The 27,910-nt window shown below is 35.7% G+C and overlaps 1 protein-coding gene across 3 annotated transcripts; it reads left to right on the forward strand.

Moving 5' to 3' along the window:
* Positions 1 to 27,837, forward strand: LOC138309867 (glutaminase kidney isoform, mitochondrial-like). Of its 3 annotated transcripts, XM_069251108.1 has the most exons (16): positions 1 to 529; positions 5,448 to 5,471; positions 7,612 to 7,705; positions 8,629 to 8,765; positions 9,362 to 9,491; positions 11,527 to 11,606; positions 12,066 to 12,229; positions 13,040 to 13,131; positions 14,202 to 14,260; positions 14,821 to 14,887; positions 18,366 to 18,416; positions 19,014 to 19,190; positions 19,709 to 19,840; positions 20,700 to 20,845; positions 21,702 to 21,842; positions 22,719 to 27,837. In XM_069251108.1, exons 1-16 carry the CDS (start codon positions 300 to 302, stop codon positions 22,804 to 22,806), a joined length of 1,812 nt encoding a protein of 603 aa, XP_069107209.1. In that variant the 5' UTR covers positions 1 to 299; the 3' UTR covers positions 22,807 to 27,837. The 3 variants fall into 3 exon arrangements, with proteins under 3 accessions (XP_069107209.1, XP_069107210.1, XP_069107211.1); XM_069251109.1 differs by lacking the exon at positions 5,448 to 5,471; XM_069251110.1 differs by lacking the exon at positions 5,448 to 5,471 and having other exon boundaries at positions 1 to 259.
* Positions 27,838 to 27,910: the final 73 nt, after the last annotated feature.

A 27,910-nucleotide genomic window follows, 5' to 3' on the forward strand; every position in this document is an offset into this window, starting at 1 on the left:
TACACACGTTCATGTCCTCTGAGCATGTGTGTGTTAGGGTGTCAGTTAAAAAATCGGATAGCCTACATGAATATCGAATATTAGGCTAGTTTAGATAGGAAGGACTTTTAACACTGAATCGAGAGCGTAAGTCTGTCGAATTTTGATACTTAAATCAGAGTTCCGAGCTGAAAAAACCTAATTCGGCATGTCCACGAGAGTGACGAGACAAAGTAGGACGATTCGGACGATTGTTTTGAGAAATGGGTGATTGGAAATCGTGAGTAAGACTAACATTTTTGAGTGAAAGTATCATAAATATGATGCAGAGAACAATTATAAGTTGTTCGAGCCGATGTTTAAGTCGGCAGAACAGGAAAATATTCGTGAATGCCAAGCCGGCGAGACGTTTTTCTTCTGTTGTAAGCGATGGACGTCGTGGGGTTTTCGATCGCTCTTTTGCATCAAGAAATGGAGAGAAAAAACAGCCAGTTTGTGGTATACAAACGGAGACTGACGGTGCTGTTCCCATGACTTATGATCCCGCTGAGTAAGTTTCTAAAAAAGTATATAAGCAATACTCTAACAGCCTGCTGCAAGGTTTTTGGTTGGGAATTTTAGCTGAATTATATATTCTAATGTCTACCGTAGAGTTATCTCCCCCTATAAGCTAGTTTAACATTAGACCAAAAAAATATATCTGTTTAGGGTTACATTGGCAAACGAAAAATAGGGTCGGTAGCTCGGGAGGATTTTTTGAAGTGTCTTTCACTCTAAAATAATGGCTGGAACTGGAGTCCGAGATCGAAATCTTGACTTTTAATATTTTTTCGTAGAAAAGTGCAAAAAAACCTGTTAGGGTCGGTCCAGTAACTCTAAGCAGTCATATTATTTTTGGTCCTTATGTTTTGGTTTATATATGCATGACCTGCAGGCAGCTCAGTCGGTAGAACAACCCACTAGCTAGTGTTCAGAGGTCCTGGGTTTGAGACGGTCTGGCATCTACGGTAAACCTCCGGTTAATTCGAACCGCCGGATAGTTCGAACACACAATTTTTTCCAGAAAAACGGTATTTTTTTAGCTAGTGATAGTTCGAACACTGACTTTTAATAATCAATCCTATTTCGGATAGTTCAAACACGTCAAATTATGAACGTAAAAGTGAGATTTTTGTCGGCAAATCGGCGCAATGGGGTCCATAAATATGGCGATATATTTTGCATATTGCAACAGTTTTGATGTTTGGAATAAAGATTGTATAAATGATCATTATTATAATGACCATACGACAGATAAGTAATGAACATTTTAAGCCTGTTCAAAATTTGCCCCCCCCCCCCAACTTAAATACCAATGGTGATGGTGTAAGTGTATCTTAAGGGTGCAAAGACTTTGAAAAAGGAGGGAGACGTGTAATGTGATTTGACTGCATCGATTATTGGTCCAGGTAAGCTCAGTCAGGAGAGAATCTGGCTAGCGTTCAGAGGTACTCCGTTCAAATCCCAAAGTTAAGATTAAATTGACCGATCGCCAGGTGTAATATAGCCACGCCTCATGCTCACAAACGCACGTGTTTCTATTCAATGTCGGAGCAAACATCGTAGCACACACAATACAAAATACAAAGTCACGTGCGGTTTGATTGACAGCTGGCGATCAGTCAATAAGGAAAGATTCTCAACCGCTGATGGTATAGCAGTAGAAGATGAATTAGTATTTTTCTTCAGTTATAAAAGTAATTTACTTTACACCATTACAACCATTGAAAAGTTTGAGCTTCTTCAAATAAAAAATATTTAAAAAAAAAAATACTTGCATCCTCAAAAAAATTCATTGGAATATAGGTTTTGTTTGGAATAGGAATGCGCCAGAAGTATAAAAAATGAATTATTTTATATTATAATGATGATTATCGTTTATGCTCTGTCCGCGGTTGAGCATCTTTAATTAAATAAGCATTGATGATGCTAGCATAATACACTTTAATTTCATAGGACCATGACAACAGTTTGTTTGAAAAATTTAGTGTATGAATTCTTTGTAATCTTCGTTTTCGATTATGCGGTTTGACTGGTTGGACCTAGTTGTTTGTTTATAAATTAAAGACGGACCTGGTGATTTTATATTGTTTTCAGACGAGCTTTGACAAAGCCCTCACAGGCCTGTATCAAAAACTACAGGTCCATCAAGATTTATACATGTACTTGAAAACTTTTACAAACGGTCAAACCGGTTGTTCCGAATAAACGAAAACGGCCTAGCTCTTTTAAAAGTTGTACATGGATTTTTTTAAAAGAGCTTATAAAAAGCCTTAATGTAAGTGTAAGTGATGTCATTAACAGATTTTTGCAATACTTATCAAATACTCTTACTTTAAACTATCCATTGACTGTGGCATATACATGTATATTACATACCGTGTTCGACCCAATATGCGCCCAGGGCATTTAAAAAATTGAAAAATAAAAAGGGACTCAATAAGACCAAGATATTGCAAACCTATGCCTGGGCAATTGAAATGAGGTCTCAAAACGGGGAGGGGCACTTATAGCCTATGGGCGCTTATTGGGTGGTATACAGTTTATAAATGATCACTAAATTTAATGATACATAATTAATCATGCAGTGACAGCAATTAATGGTTCTACTCAATGGATTCACACATTATATGCATCAAAACTTTTTATAAAACTTTTTGAAAATCGTACATTATAGATGAACTAAATAGACCATAATGTAGTTATTATAGTGTATATGGATTTGGAATGTGTGCCAAAAATTCTTTCATAATACCTTTATACAATACACCTGCTGCTAGTCGACTCTACATGACTGAATGAAGTGACATATATACTATAGGATACGATTAGATTGGTCTATTTTTGTTTTTACCAAACCTTATAGCCGGGATCATTTCAGGACAATGTCCGACATGCAAGGTTTTTGAATCGGAAGAATTTTAAAGCTGGCAATAAAATTAAAAACATATTACTTCAAGGGGCAAGTCAGTGACGTTGACCAAGGTGTTAATTGATTTAAGTTAACGTTGTCCCACATAATTAGTACCATGAAGTCTACCACCTCTTGGTCGCTAGTTTGAATCCTATGTGGGGTACATATAGTTACCAGGTATACTGACCTGCAGGTCAGTGGTATATCTTTGGGTACTCTGGCTTTCCTTGACCCCCTTAATCTGGCACGTCCTTAATGAAATGACCTTATTGGTTTATAATAGGACATACGTCTTAAATCAATCAAACTTAACTATCGATTTGAAATGATTTCGAACTCGCAACTCACTGAACTCGGAAGAGACACAGTTTGGTTTTAACTCATTCACCCCCGAAAATTTATAATGGACTGTTCCAGTCTTTAAATTATAAGAGTTCAAATGTGCTTTTAGGGATGATTGAGTAGGTACAATTTGTACTTTACTACTATATTCCCATGCAATGATTTTAACCCCTTTCAAAATATAATTGAAATTAACAATAAAAGATTCAGATATAAGATTTTTTGTTGTATTTCAAAAAGTGAAGTATTCAATTAGCATGGCATGGCCTATAAACATGTTAAAAAAGGCGAAATTGTGATACCGTATTCGACCCAATTAGCGTCCATGCCCTATAAACGCCCCTCCCCCTTTTTGAGGCCTCGATTTCAATTGCCCACGCATAAAGAAAGACCAAAACTACACATAACTGTATATATTTGCAATAATTAAGTCTTATTAGCACCTTTTCCATTTTTTAAACGCCCTGGGCGCTTATTGGGTTGAATACGGTATATATTGCTGTACATAATTGTGTTATTTCTTAAAAGAAATTCATATGTATTGTACATATAAATAATTCTTTTGTCAAGTGTTTAAAGTGAATAGTCGGGCAAAGAAAACCAGTCTTAATGCGTTCATTGGCCTTTCAAAAGTTCTCACATATTAATACGACGGTCAAGTTCTGCTTAGTTTCCCAGTTCTGACCATAAAAGTAAAGAAAAGTTGAAAGAATTGAAAGCGAGGCTGCGTGGAAATGTAACCACGGACATAGTGGGCCGGGAGGACGTTTTAGAATTTCCATACTTTAAATTAATTTCTTCGTATGCAGACAGATTTTGACGAGAGATTTTATTTTTCCATTTCATAAGAAATTATCCTGGATACATTCACACCATTTTACCGACTTTAGCCATCCTTGCCCGTCTGTTCACTTTAATCATTTTATGTCAACATAAAATCTTAAAATCTGAAGTATCAATTAAATGCCTCTATATAATATTAGCTCCAAAATGCATTAGAGTCTGAGATAAGGTCTTGTAACAGGAAATAAATCGTTTCTCCTTTACATATATAGAGTAACAGAGTAGAGTAATAAATGTATGTATAATGATACTTCTGATTATATTATATGAAATTGTAACTGTTATCTTACCAGGCCAGTGTCCCTGCATTATTTATGTAACTAATTGTTTTTAAGATGTATTACTTAATTAAATTGCTGTCATATTTGCTGTATGACCTGTACATGTGCATGGTATATCATGAAATATGTGCAGGAATATGTAATACTCCTAATTAAAGTAGGGATTACTATATTGGTTAGGATGTCCTGACATATTACCACAAGCCCTCCGCCTCTTGGATGCGGGTTTGAATCCCATGTGGGGCAGTTGCCAGGTACTGACTACTGTTCGGTGTTTTTTCTCCAGGTACTCCGGCTTTCCTACACCAACAAACCTGGCACATCTTGACATGACCCTTGCAGTTAATAGGATGTTAAAATAATTCCCCAATACATAAATACATATATCCCTTTATAGCTTAAATTATAATACCGTATTCTACCCAGTAAACGCCCCATCCCAATAAGCATTCCTCCCTTTTTTGAGGCCTCAATTTCTCTTAGCTCGAAATAATGCAAAAACTAACATATGAAAACTGTGAAAACGATGTTCCTTTATTTCATTTCTTGTTGTAGATTAATTAATGGCTGAATTACTTTGTGCAATTATAGATTTTATGAGACTAGTCCAAATTTGGTTCTGTTGATTTTTCTTTAGGTTCCTTGACCTCTTATTAGGTTATATACGTACGGTATACGCCTTAAGCTTACACATTATGAATATGACATTTTGGTTAATGTTTTTCTTGTTCTGTCCATTTGTTATCTCTTGACAACTATCACATACATTAATATTGTTGTCAAGTAATTTTACATTGGAATTCAGGAAATAAGTAATGGCTATTACAAATTTTGTTACAATGCATACCAGCCAGTATTATGCAAATTTATGAATGAATGTGTGAATATATATTTCTTTTCTTTTTGATAAAATATAGAGTTTATCATAACTGTTTGTAAGAGACATATATATCTGTTCTCATACACACAATCTTATGTACGTTCACATCTCTGAATTTTCAACGTCTTATTCACCTTTCATTCTTTTTTTATTTTCTCAATTTCTGTAGAGAATATAACGCTTTCGATGTCAGGTATGTATGGCGGCCATTCAACATCTTAATCAATTCCATTTTTTTTTTTTATTATTTAAAAAAAAAAAAAAAAAAAAAATCAAATATAAACAACTTACAAAAGTATAAATTAATATTTTCATGGAAACTTCCTCTGAACACCTTCAAACTACTGAATTCATACAAAAGTTTGTGATGCTTCATGTGTACTTTTAATTCTAGTACTTGGATCCCAAGAAACTAAGAATGCAGAAACGACAAGTTTTGACTAACTACTGTGTTGGCCTTTTTTAATTACTTAGAAATGTAAAATGGATTAAAAGTAACTTTTTTTCCAATGAAATAAAAATTGACCAGAAACACTGTGTGATAATGACACCGGAACTAGATACCCCCTGAAGCGAGAGCTAGAAAATCAGGATTTGAACAGAGCTAAGATTGTTAAGAGGGGTACCTAGTTCAGGTGTCATTACCACATGGTGAGAAATAATTCTTTAAATGAACCTGGTGATTTAGTCACTTTCTAAATTGTTTGGTCCCCATATATAATTTATTCTGTCTTTGCATATTCCAGAGTAATCTGCCCTTGAGGGTACAAATTGATTGTTACATCATTTGGGGAAATTAAGCTGACAAATAATATACTAATATAGACAATGTTTACAAATAACTGACATTACTATATCAAATCTGTATAAAAAGATCCATCCTGCAACTGCTGTAAAATCGATCGTTATCACCAAAATAAATCTTGTATTATATGATACATGTACCTGATACTCACTGTGTATTCCCTATCTGATTAAGGATCGCTCTAAAACATGATATTTCAATCAATACCGGTACCTACCTACAAGGGCAGATAACTCTGTAAAATGCTAAGATTGGTTTGTATTAGACAAAATAATAAAAAAATAATGTATGAATATTGTATATTACAGATTTACCTCCCTTGCAGGTATGTGGTATCCACTGTGATGTTGTATTGCAAGCAAAATTCACACGATCTTTTAAAAGAAGTAACAGGGTATATGAGGTTAAATTCATAAACACATGACATCACAATAAATACCTAACCTGCAAGGGCAGATAACTCTGTAATATTAAAATACTCAATAGATATAAGGTTAACTGTACTAATTTATTTCCCACAAGTTCTCGTATTTGACCATGTAAATCAGGATATTTAGTGATTTCATAATCATGTTTAATTTGGGTTGATTCATAAAGCAGGATAGGGTAGTTTTACCCAAATAGTTTTAAATATCAATACAAATTTTATTAAATCTTATTTATGTGTAATAAATTTTGAATTATTTGGTCAAATATGAAACTTTCTGTGCAACAAGTGTACTGGAGGAAAAAAAAAAAACTTTTATTGGAGCTCGAGATCAAAGAAAATTTAATAATTAAAGGGCCACTACCTTTCTGGAGCAAAATTTATAGGTTTCTTAAAAACATTAATAACAAAAGAAAATATATATCGATGGCTTAAGATGAGGTTACAACACCAAACATATGCAAGATTTCCTGTCTAATGTACGATAACAGTGGAAATTCATTTCGCTGTTTTGCCGTCTGGCGCAGTGATAGTCAACTACCGCGCAGCATTTAGGACGACGGCGGGAAACATAAAACGACCCGCGTTATGAAAATTAACATTTTATTTATTCTAATTAAACAGTTCTGAAGGTGGTGATAAGTGTGCTAGTAAACATATAGTTAATAACTTCTGCGACTCTACAAAATTATTGATCTCGTTTCACATTCCTATTTTAAAAATTAAAAGCCGTTTCAGAAAGGTAGTGGCCCTTTAACCTTTGTAACATGGAATACTAATTGTAATAAAACTAATTATCTAATGTTTTATAATGATCCAGAACTGGCAAGAAGTACACTCGGAAAATTATACAGGCATCTTTGAAAATAACAACAAATGAAAGGGAACAAAAAACTATGGCAATCACTATGACAGTCTATACTAAATCCCATTATACTCACTACACATTTTCTTGGTGCAAAAAAAGTGTTTATATTTATTTGTGAAATAAGTGAATAAGGTAAAAAATTAGGGTCGGTCGGGTAACCCTAAACAGACTTTTTTTGGGGCCTAATGAAGAAATGAAGCTGTCATGTGATTGTGATTCTTTGACTGTTTTAGTGAGATGGTGATGGACGCTCAAAACTTTGAGGATCGCCTCTTTAATCATCTGGCTGACAAAGACAACAAAGTGTCCATCGTGAAATTCAAGAGCGTAAGAAAATGGCATTTATAATAGTTTGTTCATATTCCGTCTTTGCATATTACAGAGTAAGCCCCCTTGCGGGTAGGTATCGATTGTTGCGTCATTATTTTGTGAGCGCAATTCACATCAATTTCTCCGAAAAGTATGACGTTACAATCAATACCTACCCACAAGGGGAGACAACTCTGTAATATGCAAATACAGAATAGACTAAGTACAGTGTTTTATTCAATTGAATGTTTGTGCAATCTTCTATTATAGGCCCCAATTTCCTGAAATGCAACACAACTGCTGAAAGGCATTTTTTTCTCCATCAAAAAACAGAAGCAGAAAATTCATATGTTTAAAAGATTTTTCTTCGCTTACATAAGTTACTTACACCATTACCACCATTGAAAGGTTTGCATTTTGTACTTTACATCATTGCATGACAAAAAAAAAAAAAATTATTTTGTTCCAAATAACAAATTATGGCACTGTGGCCCACATATATAAAACGAACTACTGATTGTGCTTGCACCAAAAGCAACATAAAGCAACATAGGTTACTTTATATATACATTTTTGTGTTAAATAGACAAAAAAATCAGTTATTGGTTGAGTATCATTAAAGCTCTGTCAGGGATGGAGCATCTTTAAGATTCATATATATTGAAGAAGTTTTGGCTTACTTATAAGTGGATTATGGATTTTGTTTTGAGAAATTAGTTCTGAAACTGAAGGGGCTATTCAACTTATGCCATGTTGTAGCCTCCATTGTCTTCCTTGTTAAACAGTTTGATTTACTTGTTGATAATTCAATTTTGTCCTAAAATTTGATTGTACCAATTTAAATATCATACATGCAGGTAACTATAACATCTTTTTCATTTTGCATCAGTTTAAAAATAAAAAATTAAAAGATACCTTACTGATGATCATTTCTGTTTCAGTTGCTCCATCTAACTGGTTTACGGGAATCTGACCCACGACTTGCTGAATGTATGCAGAACTTTTCCAACCTACAAAATGAGGCTGGACAACAGGAGTTGTACGATAGTGTACGAGTCGACCGATACCAGTTTAAAGAGTACGTCTATTTCTGTTCTCAACATCAGGGGCATTAAAAGTTAATTACATTCTGTACATGTACATGTCGATTTAGTACACTCATGATGTGAGTTAACATGAGTGTAATGGATCAATGAAATTATTATGTATAAATTAGAGAATTAGAACATTTCACTGTTCAAGAAATGATGAATACATTTACTTCATGTGTCCTGTTTTGTTTCATAGAAAAACTATTTCAAACATACTTCTTTACAATGATATCTAATCATATTCATTAACCCCTAAAGACACATTTAGACTCTTCTAAATCAAAGACTAGGCTAGTCCATTATGGGATTTCAGGGGTGAATGAGATTTTGTTGAAATATGTTTTTTTCAAAAGATCATTCTTATCTTGTAATTATTTCACAAAGTCACTAAATATGCATAAATACCATATTTTGTGGCTGATATGACCCACATGTGTAAAATTCACAAAGGCCTCAATCAATATTAGTAACGATCATTGATTGTTTTTTTTTTATATAGTATGACTGGAGCTTTATGAGATTATTTCGCTCTCTCATTAGGAAATCTTATTGATTATAATTACCTTGTATGATCTCGTTACAGGTGTATCAACCAAAATATAGCCCTAATTAACAAAGCATTCAGAAACCAACTTGTCATTCCCGAATTCTCTGAATTCCGACGGCGAATTGATCGTCTTTACCGACAGTCTCGCACTAACACCCGTGGAGAGGTAGGATATGAAATGCTTTACTACGTGGTATAAATATACCGGACATCTGGTGATTTGTTGAGAGATTTCCTCTCTTTGCTGATGGAATCAATCACATTCCTATTGTTGATATTGGCCATGTGACACCGAAGATTTTTTTTGATTTTTTAGCCCACCATCATTAGATGGTGGGCTATTCAAATCGCCTTTCGTCCGTGGTCCGTCGTCCGTCCGTCCTTCCGTCCGTCCGTCCGTCCGTCCGTCCGTCCGTCCGTCCGTTAACAATACTTGTTACCACTATTTCTCAGAAAGTACTGAAGGGATCTTTCTCAAATTTCATATGTAGGTTCCCCAAGGGCCCTAGTTGTGCATATTGCATTTTGGGACCGATCGTTCAACAAGATGGCCGACAGGCGGCCATCTTGGATTTTGATAGTTAAAGTTTGTTACCGCTATTTCTCAAAAAGTGCTGAAAGGATGTTTCTCAAATTTCATATACAGGTTCCCCTAGAGCCCTAGTTGTGCATATTGCATTTTGGGACCGATCGGTCAACAAGATGGCCGACAGGCAGCCATCTTGGATTTTGATAGTTAAAGTTTGTTACTGCTATTTCTCAAAAAGTACTGAAGGGATCTTTCTCAAATTTCATATATAGATTCCCCTAGAGCCCTAGTTGTGCATATTGCATTTTGGGACTGATCAGTCAACAAGATGGCCGACAGGCAGCCATCTTGGATTTTGATAGTTAAAGTTTGTTACCGCTATTACTCAAAAAGTACTGAAGGGATCTTTCTTAAACTTCATATATAGGTTCTTCTAGGGCCCTAGTTGTGCATATTGTATTTTGGGACCAATCGGGCAACAAGATGGCCGACAGGTGGCCATCTTGGATTTTGATAGTTAAAGTTTGTTACCGCAATTTCTCAAAAAGTGCTGAAGGGATCTTTCTCAAATTTCATATACAGGTTCCCCTAGGACCCTAGTTGTGCATATTGCATTTAAGGACCGATCGGTGAACAAGATGGCCGACATGTGGCCATCTTGGATTTTGATAGTTAAAGTTTGTTACAGCTATTACTCAAAAAGTACTGAAGGGGTCTTTCTCAAATTTCGTATATAGGTTCTCCTAGGACCCTAGTTGTGCATATTGCATTTTGGGACCGATCGTTCAACAAGATGGCTAACAGGCGGCCATCTTGGATTTTGATAGTTAAAGATTGTTACCGCTATTTCTCAAAAAGTACTAAAGGTATCGTTCACAAATTTCATATGAAGGTTCCCCAAGGACCCTAGTTGTGCATATTGTTATTTGTGACCGATCGGTAAACAAGATGGCCGACCGACGGCCATCTTGGATTTTGATTGTTTAAGTTTGTTACCGCTATTTCTCAGAAAGTTCTGAAGGGATCTCTCTCAAATTTTATGTGTAGGTTCCCCTTGTACCATAGTTGTGCATAGTACCTTTTAAGACTGATGCATAATGCCTTTCGGGACTGATCGGTAAACAAGATAGCCAACCGGCCGCCATCTTAGATTTCATTGTTGAAGTTTGTTACCACTATTTCTTAGAAAGTACTATAGCGATCTGTCTCAAATTTTATATGTCGTGTGTTTGAAAAAGTTTGAAAAGCAGGGAAAAGATCCCTCTTTCCATTGTCAGACATAGATCATTCTTTGGTGGGCGCTAAGATCCCTCTGGGATCTCTTGTTTATTAGTTTAATGTCCTGTTAACAGCCAAGGTCATTTAAGGATGAGCCAGGTTTGTTTGTGAAGGAAAACCAGGGTTACCAGAGAAAATCACAGACCAGTGCTCAGTACCTGGCAACTGTCCCGCATTGAATTCCAACTCTCATACCAGAGGTTGAGGGCCTGTGGTAATATGTCGAGACATTTTAACCACTCTGCCACGGCGATAGATTAGAAACATAAACATACACATAAAATTACCTCCCTTTGTTGCTAGGATCAATCACATCTCAGGTGTTGATACTGGCCATTTTAGGACCTCAGTAAATGACGATGATGTATTAAATCTAGGTATTTTATGATTACAGGTGGCAAACTATATCCCGCAGTTAGCTCGCTACAGTCCTGACTACTGGGGCGTGTCGGTGTGCACAGTGGATGGACAACGGTAAATTTTCTTAAGAAAAAAATAGAAACTTTATATAAATTCAGAAAATGTGTTGGACATCAAAGCTTCTAGCTTCATGTCACATTAGATCTATTTTGAATATTACAAAACTAAACATAATCAGAAACATAACATACACATTATGACATAGAGTGTTAGATATAACAACAGTGATAGTAACCCCTGGAGTATCGAGGATGATTATCATGTAGATTGACTTGTATAGCTAAATCTTCACGCATGAATATGATGTAACAGGAAGTATAAAGATGTCAGTTGAAGGAAACCAAAACACATCTGTTCTTTTCCAAGTCTGTCGATATATAGAACTAGATTATCTCCCTTACACTATATCATAATCTTTTAATTATTTCTTGATAATGTTTTGATGTTTACATTATCTCCCTTAGACTATCATAATCAACAGATATTCATGTTTAAACATTTTATATTTGGTAGCCATTCCATCGGCGATGTCAATGTGCCGTTTTGTCTCCAGTCGGTCAGCAAACCTTTGACCTATTCCATGGTTCTCAACGAAATCGGACCCGATATCGTCCATCAATATGTCGGACATGAACCGAGTGGTCATCCGTTCAACATGATCTGTTTGGACCGTAATGGTAGGTTTATTTTATAGAACCTAGCTGTTGGCTATTAGAATCAGGTAAGGCTCTGGATATTTCAGTTTTTGTGACAAAAATGATCTTGTAAATCAGCTTGGGTCAACATTACCATTAAGTCAACAAGATTTTAACCGCTGTCTTTCCCGTTGTTGACTATTCCGTCTTTGCATATTAAAGAGTTAGCTCCCTTGTGGGTAGGTATCGATTGTTACGTAATTATTTTGTGAGCGCAATTCACGTCGTTTTCTCCGAAACATATGACATTATGCTCGCAAACACATGACGTCACAATGTATACCTACCCGCAAGTGCAGATAACTCTGTAACATGCAAATTCGGAATAGTCGGCAGTCATAAATGACATTCTTTCTTTACAAGAAATATCCTATTTAAATAGCAGAGGTGGTATGTTCAAATTTTCAATTCAGTGATATATATCACAATGAAAAGTATTTTCAGTTCCAAATAAATTGTATTGACCAAGTATATTGTTTTAATGGCAGAGGATCAAGATAATCAAACAGAAGTTATAATCATGAACAAAATGGCAGTTTTTTGCACCTTCGTTTCAGATTGCAAAATAAAAAAGAATCTTGATGCAGGCTTTAAATAATACATAGGATTAATTCTAAGTAAGTTCGAATGATCGCACTAACCTTTGGATGTTTAAATTATAAAAACAAAACAATTGGACATTTCTCAAACACTTCCTAGAGTGAGACTAATCACTACATCCGGTACAGAATCCGGAAAGAATTAATGAATTTTAAAGCTTGATTTTGATTCCTGAAAATTTCTTTGTTGCAGATAAGCCACATAATCCCATGATAAATTCCGGAGCCATTGTTGTTTGTTCGTTAGTGAAACAGGAAATGAATTCAGCCGACAAATTCGACCATGTGAGTACACTTTTCAAGTGACACCTGAACTCAAAGGTGTGAATTAATTGAAACGTCAAGGAATTGAATTTCTATTGATGTCCCTATTATGAGATTTGGTGCTGGGGCATTTATGTCTTGAAGACGTTATTTAAATTTTCTTCAAAGCGTTTATGTTTGATTTCATTGTTTTCCCAATTACTGTATACGTTACGTTAATAAATAAACATATTTGAAAGTGCAAATGCTTTAATTAGATGTTTGAGTCAGTGATTATACTAAAGTAATGATCTACCGCTGCTGATGTAAAACGTAACAGCGTCGAATACCTTTGCAGAATCATGCATAAAATAACAAGCCATAAGATAACGTTAATCTGTCACTCTAGTAAAAGCGAAGTACATTGTATCTTGAAACATATATCGGCGAATTTCGCTAAAAATATATTGCAAAATTGAAAAATATTTAATTTTATTTTTAGAATTTCCCAAATATTTTATTCAAATAACCGGAGGTCATGTAAAAGTCTATTCAAATACACGGAGTTGAAAAACAAAGATAAAGAAGGAAAAAATCGGGACCGCAGAATTTTATGCAAATAACCGAAATATTCAAATAACCATTATTCGATTATGTGGAGTCCTCTGTAGTTGTAAAATTTTGTATTTTACTTTTTGAAGCTTTTGTGCGAGGGATTATATTTGCAAGTTATATTTGTAGCCTTTGAATGTGATTCACACAATAGACTTTGATATGTGAACAAGGCAATATTTTGATCAATATTGCGAGATAAAAAATTTCACAAAGTTGGAGGGATCTGCAATCATGTGAAAATCGAAAAACCAAGAATATCAGCAAATACACAGTACATGTAACATCCAACATCATGTAAGGTTTGCTAGGTTTAGGAGGGGGGTAGAAAATCAGGAGTATCCAGAGAAATACCATCAACCAACGATCAAGTTTCAAACTGGCGTCCCAGAGTTAGACTGCTGATAGTATAGTATCATGAAAGATATTTGGAAAGTTTCAAGAATATAAACTAAAAAAAATTTATTTGTCAATAATTTCATTAAAATTTGATTTTTCAGACCATTAACATGTTTAAGAAGATGGCTGGTGGGGAGTTAATGACATTTAATAACGGAGTGTAAGTACATAGAATGACTATGACTTAGCATTAAAACATACTACCGTATAGCTGGTCACTTTTGCAGGGGTAATATTTTAGCAATTATGTATAATTTTCAAACAGAAAGCTAGTTTGAGACAGACAGAAGTATTAAAGTGAATAGTCGGGCAAAGAAATTCAGTCTAAATGTGTTCATTGGCCTTCCAAAAGTTCTCACATATTAATACGACGGCCAAGTTCTGCTTACGTTTCCCAGTTCTGACCATTAAAGTAAAGGAAAGTTAAAAGCATTGAAAGCGAGGCTGCGTGTAAATGTAATCACGGACATAGTCAGCCGGGAGGACGTTTTAGGATTCCTATAATTGTAATTAATTTCTTCGTACGCAGACATATTTTGGCGAGAGATTTTATTTTTCTATTTCATAAGAAATTATACTGGTTACATTCACACCATTTTTACCGACTTTAGCCATTCTTGCCCGACTGTTCACTTTAAATGTCTCTTTAGAAAGCAAGAACTTGTTCATATCCTGTGGATAATGCATGTAAACAAAGTTATTTATCTTTTTTGGCTGTAGATACTTATCTGAGAAGGAGACAGCAGATAGGAATTTTGCCCTTGGCTACTACATGAGAGAGAAAAGAGTAAGTACCGGCTATTTTTTATTCTTTTATCAATTAAAGATGTTCCACCGCCGACAAATGATATTTTTACACAATCAAAAACAGGAGCAGACGATTTAGTAGTTTTCTTCATTTACAAAAGTTACTTACTTTACACCATTACCACCATTGAAAAGTTTGAGTTTCTAATTTTACGGGGTTTTTTAGCTCACCTGGCCCGAAGGGCCGGTGAGCTTATGTCATGGCGCGGCGTCCGTCGTCCGTCCGTCCGTCCGTCCGTCCGTCCGTCCGTCCGTCCGTCCGTCCGTCCGTCCGTCAACATTTCCTTTAAATCGCTACTAGTCATAGAGTTCTGCATGGATTGTAACCAAATTTGGCCACAAACATCCTTGGGGGAGGGGAAACAGAACTTGTATAAATTTTGGCTCTGGTCCCCCGGGGGCAGGAGGGGCGGGGCCCAATAGGGGAAATAGAGGTAAATCCTTTAAATCGCTACTAGTCATAGAGTTCTACATGAATTGTAACCAAATTCTGCCACAAACATCCTTGGGGGAAGGGGAACAGAACTTGTATAAATTTTGGCTCTGGTCCCCCGGGGGCAGGAGGGGCGGGGCCCAATAGGGGAAATAGAGGTAAATCCTTTAAATCGCTACTAGTCATAGAGTTCTACATGAATTGTAACCAAATTCTGCCACAAACATCCTTGGGGGAAGGGGAACAGAACTTGTATAAATTTTGACTCTGGTCCCCAGGGGGCAGAAGGGGCGGGGCCCAATAGGGGAAATAGAGGTAAATCCTTTAAATCGCTACTAGTCATAGAGTTCTGAATGGAATGTAACTAAAGTTGGCCACAAACATCCTTGGGGGAAGGGGAACAGAACTTGTATAAATTTTGGCTTTGATCCCCCGGGGGCAGGAGGGGCGGGGCCCAATAGGGGAAATAGAGGTAAATCCTTTAAATCGCTACTTGTCATAGAGTTCTGAATGGAATGTAGCCAAATTTGGCCACAAACATCCTTGGGGGAAGGGGAACAGAACTTGTATAAATTTTGGCTCTGGTCCCCCGGGGGCAGGAGGGGCGGGGCCCAATAGGGGAAATAGAGGTAAATCCTTTAAATCGCTACTAGTCATAGAGTTCTACATGAATTGTAACCAAATTCTGCCACAAACATCCTTAGGGGAAGGGGAACAGACTTGTATAAATTTTGACTCTGGTCCCCAGGGGGCAGGAGGGGCGGGGCCTAATAGGGGAAATAGAGGTAAATCCTTTAAATCGCTACTAGTCATAGAGTTCTGAATGGAATGTAACAAAATTTGGCCACAAACATCCTTGGGGGAAGGGGAACAGAACTTGTATAAATTTTGGCTCTGGTCCCCCCGGGGGCAGGAGGGGCGGGGGCCCAATAGGGGAAATAGAGGTAAATCCTTTAAATCGCTACTAGTCATAGAGTTCTGAATGGAATGTAAATAAATTTGGCCACAAACATCCTTGGGGGAAGGGGAACAGAACTTGTATAAATTTTGGCTCTGGTCCCCCGGGGGCAGGAGGGGCGGGGCCCAATAGGGGAAATAGAGGTAAATCCTTTAAATCGCTACTTGTAATAGAGTTCTACATGAATTGTAACCAAATTCTGCCACAAACATCCTTGGGGGAAGGGGAACAGAACTTGTGTAAATTTTGACTCTGGTCCCCAGGGGGCAGGAGGGGCGGGGCCCAATAGGGGAAATAGAGGTAAATCCTTTAAATCGCTACTAGTCATAGAGTTCTGAATGGAATGTAACCAAATTTGGCCACAAACATCCTTAAAGGAGGGGGAACAGACCTTGTATAAATTTTGGCTCTGACCACTGGGGGGCAGGAGGGGCGGGGCCCAATAGGGGAAATAGAGGTAAATCCTTTAAATCTCTACTTATCCTAGAGCTCTACATGAATTGTAACCAAATTTGGCCACAAACATCCTTGGGGGAAGGGGAACAGAACTTGTATAAATTTTGGCTCTGATCCCCCAGGGGCAGGAGGGGCGGGGCCCAATAGGGGAATAGAGGTAAATCCTTTAAATCACTACTTGTCATAGAGTTCTGAATGGAATGTAACCAAATTTGGCCACAAACATCCTTTGGGGAAGGGGAACAGAACTTGTATAAATTTTGGCTCTGATCCCCCAGGGGCAGGAGGGGCGGGGCCCAATAGGGGTAATAGAGGTAAATCCTTTAAATCACTACTTGTCATAGAGTTCTGAATGGAATGTAACCAAATTTGGCCACAAACATCCTTTGGGGAAGGGGAACAGAACTTGTATAAATTTTGACTCTGGCCCCCCGAGGGCAGGACGGGTGGGGCCCAATAGGGGAAATAGAGGTAAATCCTATAAATCACTTCTTGTCCTAGAGTTTTGTTTGGATTGTGACCAAATTTGGCCATAAACATCCTTGGAAGAAGGGGAACAGAACTTGTATAAATTTTGGCTCTGACCCCCTGGGGGCGGGAGGGGTGGGGCCCAATAGGGGATTTAGAGGTTAATATTAAAATTCCTTCAGAAAAGAAACAATGAACCTGTATTCAGAACATTACTTGGCATTACAAACCAGGTGAGCGATACAGGCCCTCTGGGCCTCTTGTTTTTTTTAAAATATTGAAAAATATTTAATTGCATCCCGAAAAAATTCCATGGCACTATATCTTATATGGAAGGAAGTACTGATTGTTCATGCACTAAAGGCGAAATAAATTATTTTATATTATTTTTTGTGCTAATTAGACATATATATACACGATTTAACACCAATTATTGTTCAAATGATGAGTATTATTTATGCTCTGTCGGCTGTGGAGCATCTTTAAAGTGAACAGTCGGGCAAGGATGACTAAAGTCGGTAAAAATGGTGTGAATGTATCCAGTATAATTTCTTATGGAATAGAAAAATAAACTTTCTTGTCAAAGTCTGTCTGCGTAAGTAGAAAATAATTTAAAGTATAGGAATCCTAAAACGTCCTCCCGGCTGACTATGTCCGTGGTTACATTTCCACGCAGCCTCGCTTTCAATGCTTTCAACTTTTCTTTATTTCAATGGTCAGAATTGGGAAACGTAAGCAGAACTTGACCGTCGTATTAATATGCGAGAACTTTTGGAAGGCCAATGAACGCATTTAGACTGGTTTTCTTTGCCCGACTATTCACTTTAAGCAGAATTACAAAGATTTAAGATGTTGCAGATTTTAAAAGTACATGTACTATCATTGTTACAAATGTATATCACAATGCCTTTGTAATTTGAAGTAATATTTAAAGGAGCTTTTACCATTTAATGGACATATTGATTGGTTCTAGATTTTTAAAGTATCGTAATTAAAATTGAAGATTGTATGATTATACGTATCAAAAGTTGAAAAATTTTATTGGTAATTTATAATATTGGATATTTTTTCAAAAGTACCATCGTGTAAAATCTTGTAATTAATGCTGGGAAATTTAAAGGCTTTTTTATCTTTGTATTTCAGTGTTTCCCTGAGGGGACTAATCTGAGAGAAGTTCTTAACTTTTACTTCCAAGTAAGTCATCCGTAAATCAGCTGTAATCATGTACAAGGGGAAATAACTTCTGATATAAAGTCTGCATAAAGTGTATAAAGGGAGATAACTCTCTGAGTATAAAGACTGTACAAAGTGTACAAGGGGAAATAACTTCTGATATAAAGTCTGAATAAAGTGTGTTAAGGGAGATAACTGAGTATAAAGACTGTACACAGTGTACAAGGGGAAATAACTTCTGATTTAAAGTCAGTACAAATGTATAAAGGGAGATAACTTATGATATAAAGACTGAACAAATGTATAAAGGGAGATAACTTATGATATAAATACTGTACAAATGTATAAAGGGAGATAACTTATGATATAAAGACTGAACAAATGGTACATGGGAGATAACTTTGAATAAAAAAACTTCTGATATAATGTACATAGTCTACAAGGGGTGATAATTCACTTCTGATATATACTTTAGCAGTGTACGAAGGTAGATAAGTGTGACAAAGTATTTATTCTCTAGCAGCTAAGAAGGAATAAATCTGTAAAGTATGGAGAATACATATCTTTTTGTTTGTGGTATATATTTGTCTGTTATCTCTTGTTTGTGTATTTCTCTAGCTATGTTCAGTCGAGATTAACTGTGACTCGGGAGCCGTTCTAGCTGCCACACTAGCCAATGGTGGAGTATGTCCGACTACGGGGGATAGTCTCCTCACGGCCCAGTCTGTCCGCGACACGCTCTCTCTCATGTTCTCCTGTGGAATGTACGACTACTCTGGACAATTCGCCTTCCAGGTAAATATCTCTATTTACATAAATTTATTATAAGTTTGCTATTAATTGGGGGTACGTTTATATACAGTGTAGTATTAACCAGTTCTGTCCTCACATCCTGTCCCATGTATAGAGATAGGACCATTTACATACATATATAAAGAGACATTTCTATCATCAAAGAGAACACATAAAAAAAAATCTCTTTTCGTCATTGGTATAAGGTCTAGGAGAGATAACTCAGACCATTAGCCCAGGGGAGATAACTCGCATCATTGCCTGATGATCATGACTCACATTGCATTACATTATACATTCACAAAAGTTTACCTCTGAAAATTTATATCTACATCATCTATATACATATTGATAGGAATTATCATTCAATTATCAAATTCACAAATATCAATCTTCGTGAACTTGAAATGGAAATCGCGAAATTAAATAGCTGAAGTTGGTTTGTAGTATATTCCTCCTGAGGATATTTACTATATAAATGTATTTACACACATCTTTACATGATTTTGTTTATTTTACAGGTTGGCCTGCCGGCTAAGTCAGGTGTGTCCGGCTGTGTCCTCATGGTGGTACCCAATGTGATGGGAATTTGCATGTGGTCACCACCTCTGGACGCCTGGGGAAACAGTTGCCGGGCAACGCAGTTCTGTGCGGTAGAGATTTTTAGACAGTCTATTTACTCATTCACCCCTGAAATTCTAAAATGGACTCTTCCAAACTTTAAACTGGAAGAATCTGGAGAATGAGGCCTCAAAATTATTGTACAAAATGATAAAGCCACAAATCTGCAATTTAGAAAAGAAATAAAATGAAGAAACAAAATTGTTATCATATTTTCAATTTGAATTGAAATTCATGGTAAGTGAACATGTCAATGACATTTAAAAGGCACTAAGAGCGAATGTGGCATTCATTGAAACACACATTGTGACCATAACTATACCTTGGGGTCAACATTGATTTAATTTCTCTGTTATATATGTATGGATTTATTCCTGTTCACCTCACCATGCTTGTATGCAATCTCCTGGAGATCTTAAAAATTTTAATGGATCATTTCCTATTTTGTATGGTGTATATTTTTGATGTTTTTCTCATTACTGTAAATAATCTTTCCCATGATCCAGTTATGTTTGTCGTATTACCAACTTCATTATATTTATCGATCGCAAAATATAATAGCTATAAACCACTAGTTGGTATACGGTTAGATTCTGTTACTAGTCCTATCGGGTGATCGGGGTGGTGTAGTGGTTAAGCCACTCTCCATGCACCTAGCTGGCCACGGTTTGATCCCCCGCACTGACGTGAAAAGGGGTCACTTGCCCGATCACGTGGGTTTTCTCCCACACTAAGATTCCTTGCACACTTACATCCTGGCCATAGAGAGTGATTTACATAAGTTGTATAACTTGTTTCGTAATTGATGTAAAATAAATAAAGTTTATATTGTTATATATTTTATATACTAGTCCTATTATTCATTATCACTTGGTCTGCTTCTATTGACAGAATTTTGTTGAGACATTCAACTTCCACAATTTTGAGATCGTACGAACAAAGAATGACCCGAGAGCTACAAAATCACACGTACAAGCTTTCGAGATCGTCAAGCTGCTCTTCAGTGCCTACAACGGAGATGTCACAGCCATCAGAAGGTAAGGTCAAAGGTCAGGTCATCAGGAAGTGAAGCCAAAGTTCATATTTTAAGGAGATGGTGTTAATAGTTATGTCATCAGAATGTAAGGCCAAAGGTCAGGCCATCAGGATTGAAGGTCAAAGGTCATGTTATTAGGAAGGAAGGCCAAAGGTCAGGCCATCAGGATTGAAGGTCAAAGGTCATGTTATTAGGAAGAAAGGTCAAATGTCAGGTCATCAGGATGTAAGGTCATGTGTCATGTTATTAGGAGATAATGTCAAAGGTCATGTCATCAGGATGTAAGGTCATGGGTCATGTTATGTGGTAAAAGATTAAAGATGCTCCACCGCCGACAAAGTATAAATGATATTCATCATTTGAACAATAATTGGTTTTTAATCGTGTATATATAAGTCTAATTAACACAAAAAATAATATTAAACAATTTATTTTTCCTTTGGTGCATGCGCAATCAGTACTTCATTCCATATAGAAAATAGTGCCATGGAATTTTTTAGGAATGCAATTAATTATTTTTTGTAATTTTAACTTGAAGTAAAATTAGAAGCTCAAACTTTCCAATGTTGGTAATGGTGTAAAATAAGTAACTTTTGTAACTGAAGAAAAATACTAAATTATCTGCTCCTGTTTTTGATAGTGAAAAAATACCATTTGTCAGCGGTGGAGCATCTTTAAAGGAACAGTGTACTTTACTTCAGATAGGAAGTGAAATTCAGAATGATTAAGCAAACTACGTGTAGAACAGCTTGACCAGGTTGTCACATCAATAAACTCCTACCAGTAAACACAGTTACAAATTCAGCGGTGTGTATGTCAACATGGCAAGCATTCTGATCAGTTGCAACTGTTCACAGGTATGCTCTTTTGGGTGTGAACCTGAACCAGCAGGACTATGACGGACGGACTGCCCTCCACGTTGCCGCAGCTGAAGGGCATATGAACGTGGTCAGTTACCTACTAGAGAAGTGTGAAGTGGAGCCTTCAGTTGAGGACAGGTAATTATATCTAATCTGTAGGCTCAATAATTTCTGATATTTTCACAATTTTCAGGATACAGTGGTACTTGGTTGATACGAACTCGGATTATTCGACAACCCACCTTAATACAAAGTACTTTTCCCCTTTCTCTTTGTTTAAATAACTTGGATAATTCGAATTCGGAAAAATCGAAGAACCCGGATAATACGAAGTAAATTTTGGGTCCGAAAGACAAAAATCATACATAAAATGTTCTTATAACTCGAAATGAGAGTTTTTGGACAATGAGTTCTCCGAAAATGCCGATTTTCTTTTTCATAAATCTGCTGTAGAACAGCATTTCATAATATATATCTCGGTTTTATTGTTATAATTTGTTATAACTACCATCGACGATTTTGACATCTCTTTTGTTCACACCATTTTACGACATGGAACTAGTCTATATATACCAAGGAAAGAGATCGTCAGTAGACATGAGAACTCGCTTAATTCGAACACTTAAATAACTCAAAGTTTTATCTCGGTCCATTCGAGTTCGTATTAACCGAGTTCCACTGTATTTGTTTTGCTAAAATTTAACCAGAAAATAATAAGTAAATGGTAAATCATATATTACTACAGCGGGATCAACAAATCTCAAATTCAGTAGTGTGTTAATTGAACAACATTGCAATAGGAAAGTTAGATTTGAAACACTGACAATGGAATGTCCATATTCTGACCAGCTGCAACTATTCACAGGAAATATTGGTATGATATATTCTTGTTTTCAGTCAAAATTTAGAAATTTCTGTTTTATAAAAAAATATATCTATCTGTACAGTATTCATGTTACAAAGAAAGGAAAAATCTAAAATTTTGTAATTTTCATATTTGTGTTTTATTTTTAGATGGGGACACACACCATTGGACGAAGCGAAGCGATTTGGAAAGGAAAATGTTGCAGACATGATAGAACAATATATAAAGGGTCAATGACAAAAGCCTGTTGAACCAGGTTTTATCGGACATTAAAAAAGGACTTAAAAGATATCATAGAATCCATACATCTGTTATCCATCGTTACTCATACCATATCATGTAATTTACATAACTTCCCTGTTCCGTCATTCGTAGGACATGTCAAAAATTTCATATGATACACGCAAATAACATTATTGTGACAGAAAGTCATGACATTAGAATCATATATGACGTCACATGATTGTCTCGATTGACGACAAAGTCACAGTTGAGCTGCATTTCTACTGTTTTATATAGAACGAAAATTGAAAATTAAACTTTTTCATGTTTCATGTCACTAAGCCCATCCTCAATTCTCCAGGGGTTACTATCACTGACATCATAATCACCCCAGGACTATCTCACTATCATCATGAAGATGGAGCAGGAAAATATGTCTGAATGTTTAATTCCAAGCATCAATCATGATGATATATTTTTCACATTTCATAAATAAGCGTTCATTTCAAAAGATCTATGAAACTGTAATTTTCTTTTGATGTACACCAATTGCAAAGGACCAAAAAATAATGTCTCTTTAGGGTTACATTGGCCAAAAAAAATAGGGTCGGTAGGTTGGTAGGATTTTATTTTTATTTTTATTTTTTAGTGTCTTTCACTCTAAAATAATGGTCTGAGATCGAAACCCCGACTTTTAAATTTTTTTTCGTAGAAAAAAAAAAAAAAAAAAAAATTAGGGTCGGGGGTAAAAAAATTAGGGCTGGTAGGGTAACCCTAAACAGACATATCATTTTTTTGGCCTTACCACAGTATTAGGGGGCAAAATGAAGTTTTTTTTGTTGTTGTTTTTTTAATGTGACTTTGTTGAAGACTATCATTGTATGGCTGTGTGATTAAGTTTATTAGGATTACCAAATGATGTAAGAGTCAGGGTATTATTGAATACTGTGAAGCCAGTTATTTTTTTCAGGAAAAGATATTTCTGTGTTTCTGAAGTAAATTGACACTAAACCTAAACTTTAATACAAGAAATATGTAAATTATACATAGCCTTCAAGCTAGATTGTAAAGGTCCAATTTGTACAAATTTTATCTTTCTTATATTGAGTGAAAATTGTGAATGTTTTGACCCACAAAATGACTGGCTTCTGTAAAGCAACTCATTTTGGCAGGCGATTGAATATTGCGGATTTCGCAGGAGATAAGAAATCGTGAAACTAAATCATTGCAAAACTGTTTAAATACAGGTAAAGTAGAACTCCAGATGTCTAGATCACGAAATTAGATTTCTGAGAAAATGTTGTTAGGTATAAAAACGTGAAATTGAGTAGAAGTGAAAATAAATTGGATTACAGTAAATTGTGTAAATGTTCACCCGTTGTCAGTATAATGTGACCGGGTGGGGTGTGTTGCTTGGTGTCTTCAGCGGCATACTTCAGTGATATAGCACTATAAAAAGGGCAACAGTTCCACTATGCTAGAAGACACAACACGAACATACCGCAGTCTCCCAAAACAAGCACCTCGCACTTCACACACGCTAACACTACATGCATGGAAGGCCGTCCTTACATGACCCTGGCTGTTAATAGGACGTTAAAATAATCAAACAAAGTGTAAATGTTTTAGATGCTTAAGTCTGGGATCTGTGCAATGACAGGCTCCCAAGCGCTGAATGATTTGTTTTAACAGCTGTGAGAAAAGTGAGATGTTATTTCTGTTTTGTAATTGATTATTTTTAGCATTGTACAGATGTTTTTCAATCAATCAAGAGCATTTGATGTAAATGTGTTTGTGTAACGGACATTAAATCCTAGTCACCAGAGGTATGGTAGATGTTTAGCTGGGGTTCTTTGTCTGACAGTATGCTTTTGTGAAAAATCTCTATAAACTGGAATAGAATTCTACTATCACAAGGGGATACCACATAATCAGTCTACAAAAACACAAACCACACATCTAGATGACGCTGGGCTGTGAAGCTCTCAAGATACTAATGTTAGGGTAGTTGGGTGGTTTAACCGTTCACCTTTCACCGAGGTGGCCGGGGTTCAATCCCCAGCACTTGAAAAGTTCAGGGGTCACCTGCCTGATCACTTGGGTTTTTTCCGGGTACTCCAATTTGTTCCCACTTAAAAACCTCTAACATGCTTACATCCGGGCCATCAAAAGTGATTTGTAATAACTTGTTTCTCAATCGACGTAAAATACATAAAAGTTAAAAAAACATAAAAATAAAAGTTTATTTTTCATTAGTGGAGATTGATCCATGCATCCAAAGCTGTAGATTGTATGTGACATTTCATTTTTTGGTGAGATATTGCAGTATTTCATTGTAAGTGTATATTACAATTAACATTATATAATGCAGTATTTGACCAAATAACCACCCAGGGCATTTAAAAAAAAATTAAAAAATGAAAAGGTGCTAATAAGATGAAATTATTGCAAATCTATAGTTTTGTGTAGTTTTTGTGCTTTATTTATGCCTGGACAATTGAAATCGAGGCCTCAAAAAGGGGGAGGGGCGCTTATAGGGACATGGGCGCTTATTGGGTCAAATACGAAAGGTATGAATATGATTATGAAAGTAATTTTAATGACTCTTGGCGCATTGACTTAGTTGTTGATTGTTTTGTTTTCCTCCAAAAATGTGAAACGAAGCAAGAATATTGGCTTGAAAAATATTTCAAATAAAACCAAACTGATGTATTGACTTCTTTGCTCAGTAATAAGACATTAAGTTGCCTACGTTAATTTTAAGTTTATATTTTGACATCCTTTATACTCCAGGGGTTCCAATCACTTACGATCCCTACACCCCTGGACTATCTCATAGTGAAATTGAAGGCAGCTCAGTTGAAAACATTTGACCAATCACAGGCTAGCAAAAATTTCCTTTGAAGACTACAGAGAGAGTGACGCCTAACATCAAAGCCACACAGTCAACCACAGTGTACCGTTACACGGCTCTTTTGATGTTCATCAAAGGACTAAATTACTTGTTCTATTTTGTTGCCTCCAGTTTCACTATGAGATAGTCCAGGGGTGTAGAGATTGTAAGTGATTGGAACCCCTGGAATATCGAGGATGATATTTTGATAGATCGTTTTAAATTTTGTTTTGTAACCCAAGAGTCACTTGTAAAATCATACATACTTTATGTTTTATGTTACTTATTTTTTTTTTATGTATAATTGAATTTTACATCAATATGCTAAAATCATGTATACATTGTACTCATGGATAATGTTTGTTTTTGTTATTTATACCTTTTGACATAATGTCTGATAAATTTCACTGTGTGTATCATTATATTCACCCGAGATAAAATGACTCGCTTACATCGCTTTTGGATTGTTGTCGTCCGTCGCGTCGTTAACCAATTTTAAGATAGGACCTTCTAATCAATCTAATCAATTGCTTTTTGGATCCTATTTTTTGTGTATAGACTTACCTGCTCTTGTGGGAATGTATCGAGTGGGACATCATTATTTTGTGAGTGAAAATAATAATATCGTTTTCCTCGAAAAATTGTGAAGTTACACTCGCATCCTATATTCGCCATAATTAGTGCCCATGCAGGGCAATTAAAAAACTAACAAAGGGGGCACTAACTAGTGAACCAAAACGTAAGTTGTGAACAAAAAAAGTCATATTTTTACTCTTTCTATACTCATGACGCATTAATCTGTTACAGTAAACAAATATGTCTTTTATCCTTTGAGAAATATTGTTATGTGGGGATTCACATGTGATAAACTCGCAAGTTCATGTAATATATACATGGGTTACAATGCTGATGTTAGAGGGATCACATGTTGTTAAATATCGTTAAATCCATAGGATGGGTGGGGGGTGTATATGTCAACTTCTCCAGAAAAGGTGAGGGGCGCTTATTACAGCAAATACATTTATAAAATTGATACCTACCAGCAGGGGCAAATAACTGTAATAAGCAAATAAAATCAAAACTCAGGTGAGTTGTTCAGGTCCCATGGGCTTTTTTTACTTTTGTTTACATTGATTGAAAGTGTGTTCATGTAATGTCCGATTACTGACAAGGGTAAAAACCAACCATATTATTAGAGTATTTGTGAAAACATTTGTTTTATGTGCCAGTATATTTGTTTTCTTTTTGTAAAGTTCAGTCGTAGAACGATTAATGTTTTGTTATTCATTTGTGTTTGAACATTTAAGAGATTGTTAATACCAAACGTACAATATTTCAATTCAAAGATTGATTGATTCCCGTATATTTGAGCTCAATTTCAATTCTGAATTCTCCATACACAAATTGAATAATAAGCCATGTGTTAATTGTGTAACTATTAATTATTAAAAAGTTGCCTTTTTTCAGAATAATATCATAAAGTCATGTATATATATGGTCTTTGCTTATTACAGAGTTACTTTCCTTGCGGGTAGGTCTCGATTATGACATCATTATTCATGTTTTCCCTGAAAAGTATGTTCGTATACACATGATGTCACAATCAATACCTACTTGCAAGGCCAGATAACTCTGTAATATGCAAACACAGAATAATGAATACAAAATAATTAATCAATAGTTAATTACTTACTAAAACTACAAGTTATTTAACACATACTGTATTTAACCCAATAGGCGCCCAGGGGGTTTAAAAAAAATAAAAAAAAAAAAAAAAAAATAAAAGGTACTTGATAAGACGAAATCATCGCAAACCCATACAGTTTTAGTCTTTATTTATTCCTGGGCAATTGAAATTGAGGCCTCAAAAAGATAAGGGGCATTTATAGGGACATGGGCACTTTTTGGATCGAATACGGTAGCTCAAAACTGGTGTGTCCCTGAAAAATAAAAAAATGAAAATAAAATGAAATATATGCTGTACTGTGTTTGTTTGCAGACAACTAAAATTGAGCTCAGATATACAGTACCATATACTGACACTATAAGCAATATACATATATATATATATGTATTACAATATTTATTTATGTGAATTTTGAATTTGTAGATCTTATTTGTTTCTTTACCACAATACATTATCCATAAACATTTGTTTGTTATTATTTCTTTTTATTTCTGACAGATAAATATTTTTGTTTCTGGACCCACCATCATCCTTGATAC

The sequence above is a fragment of the Argopecten irradians genome, chromosome 15, assembly GCF_041381155.1.
Source record: "Argopecten irradians isolate NY chromosome 15, Ai_NY, whole genome shotgun sequence".
Classification (NCBI taxonomy): Eukaryota; Metazoa; Mollusca; class Bivalvia; order Pectinida; family Pectinidae; genus Argopecten; species Argopecten irradians.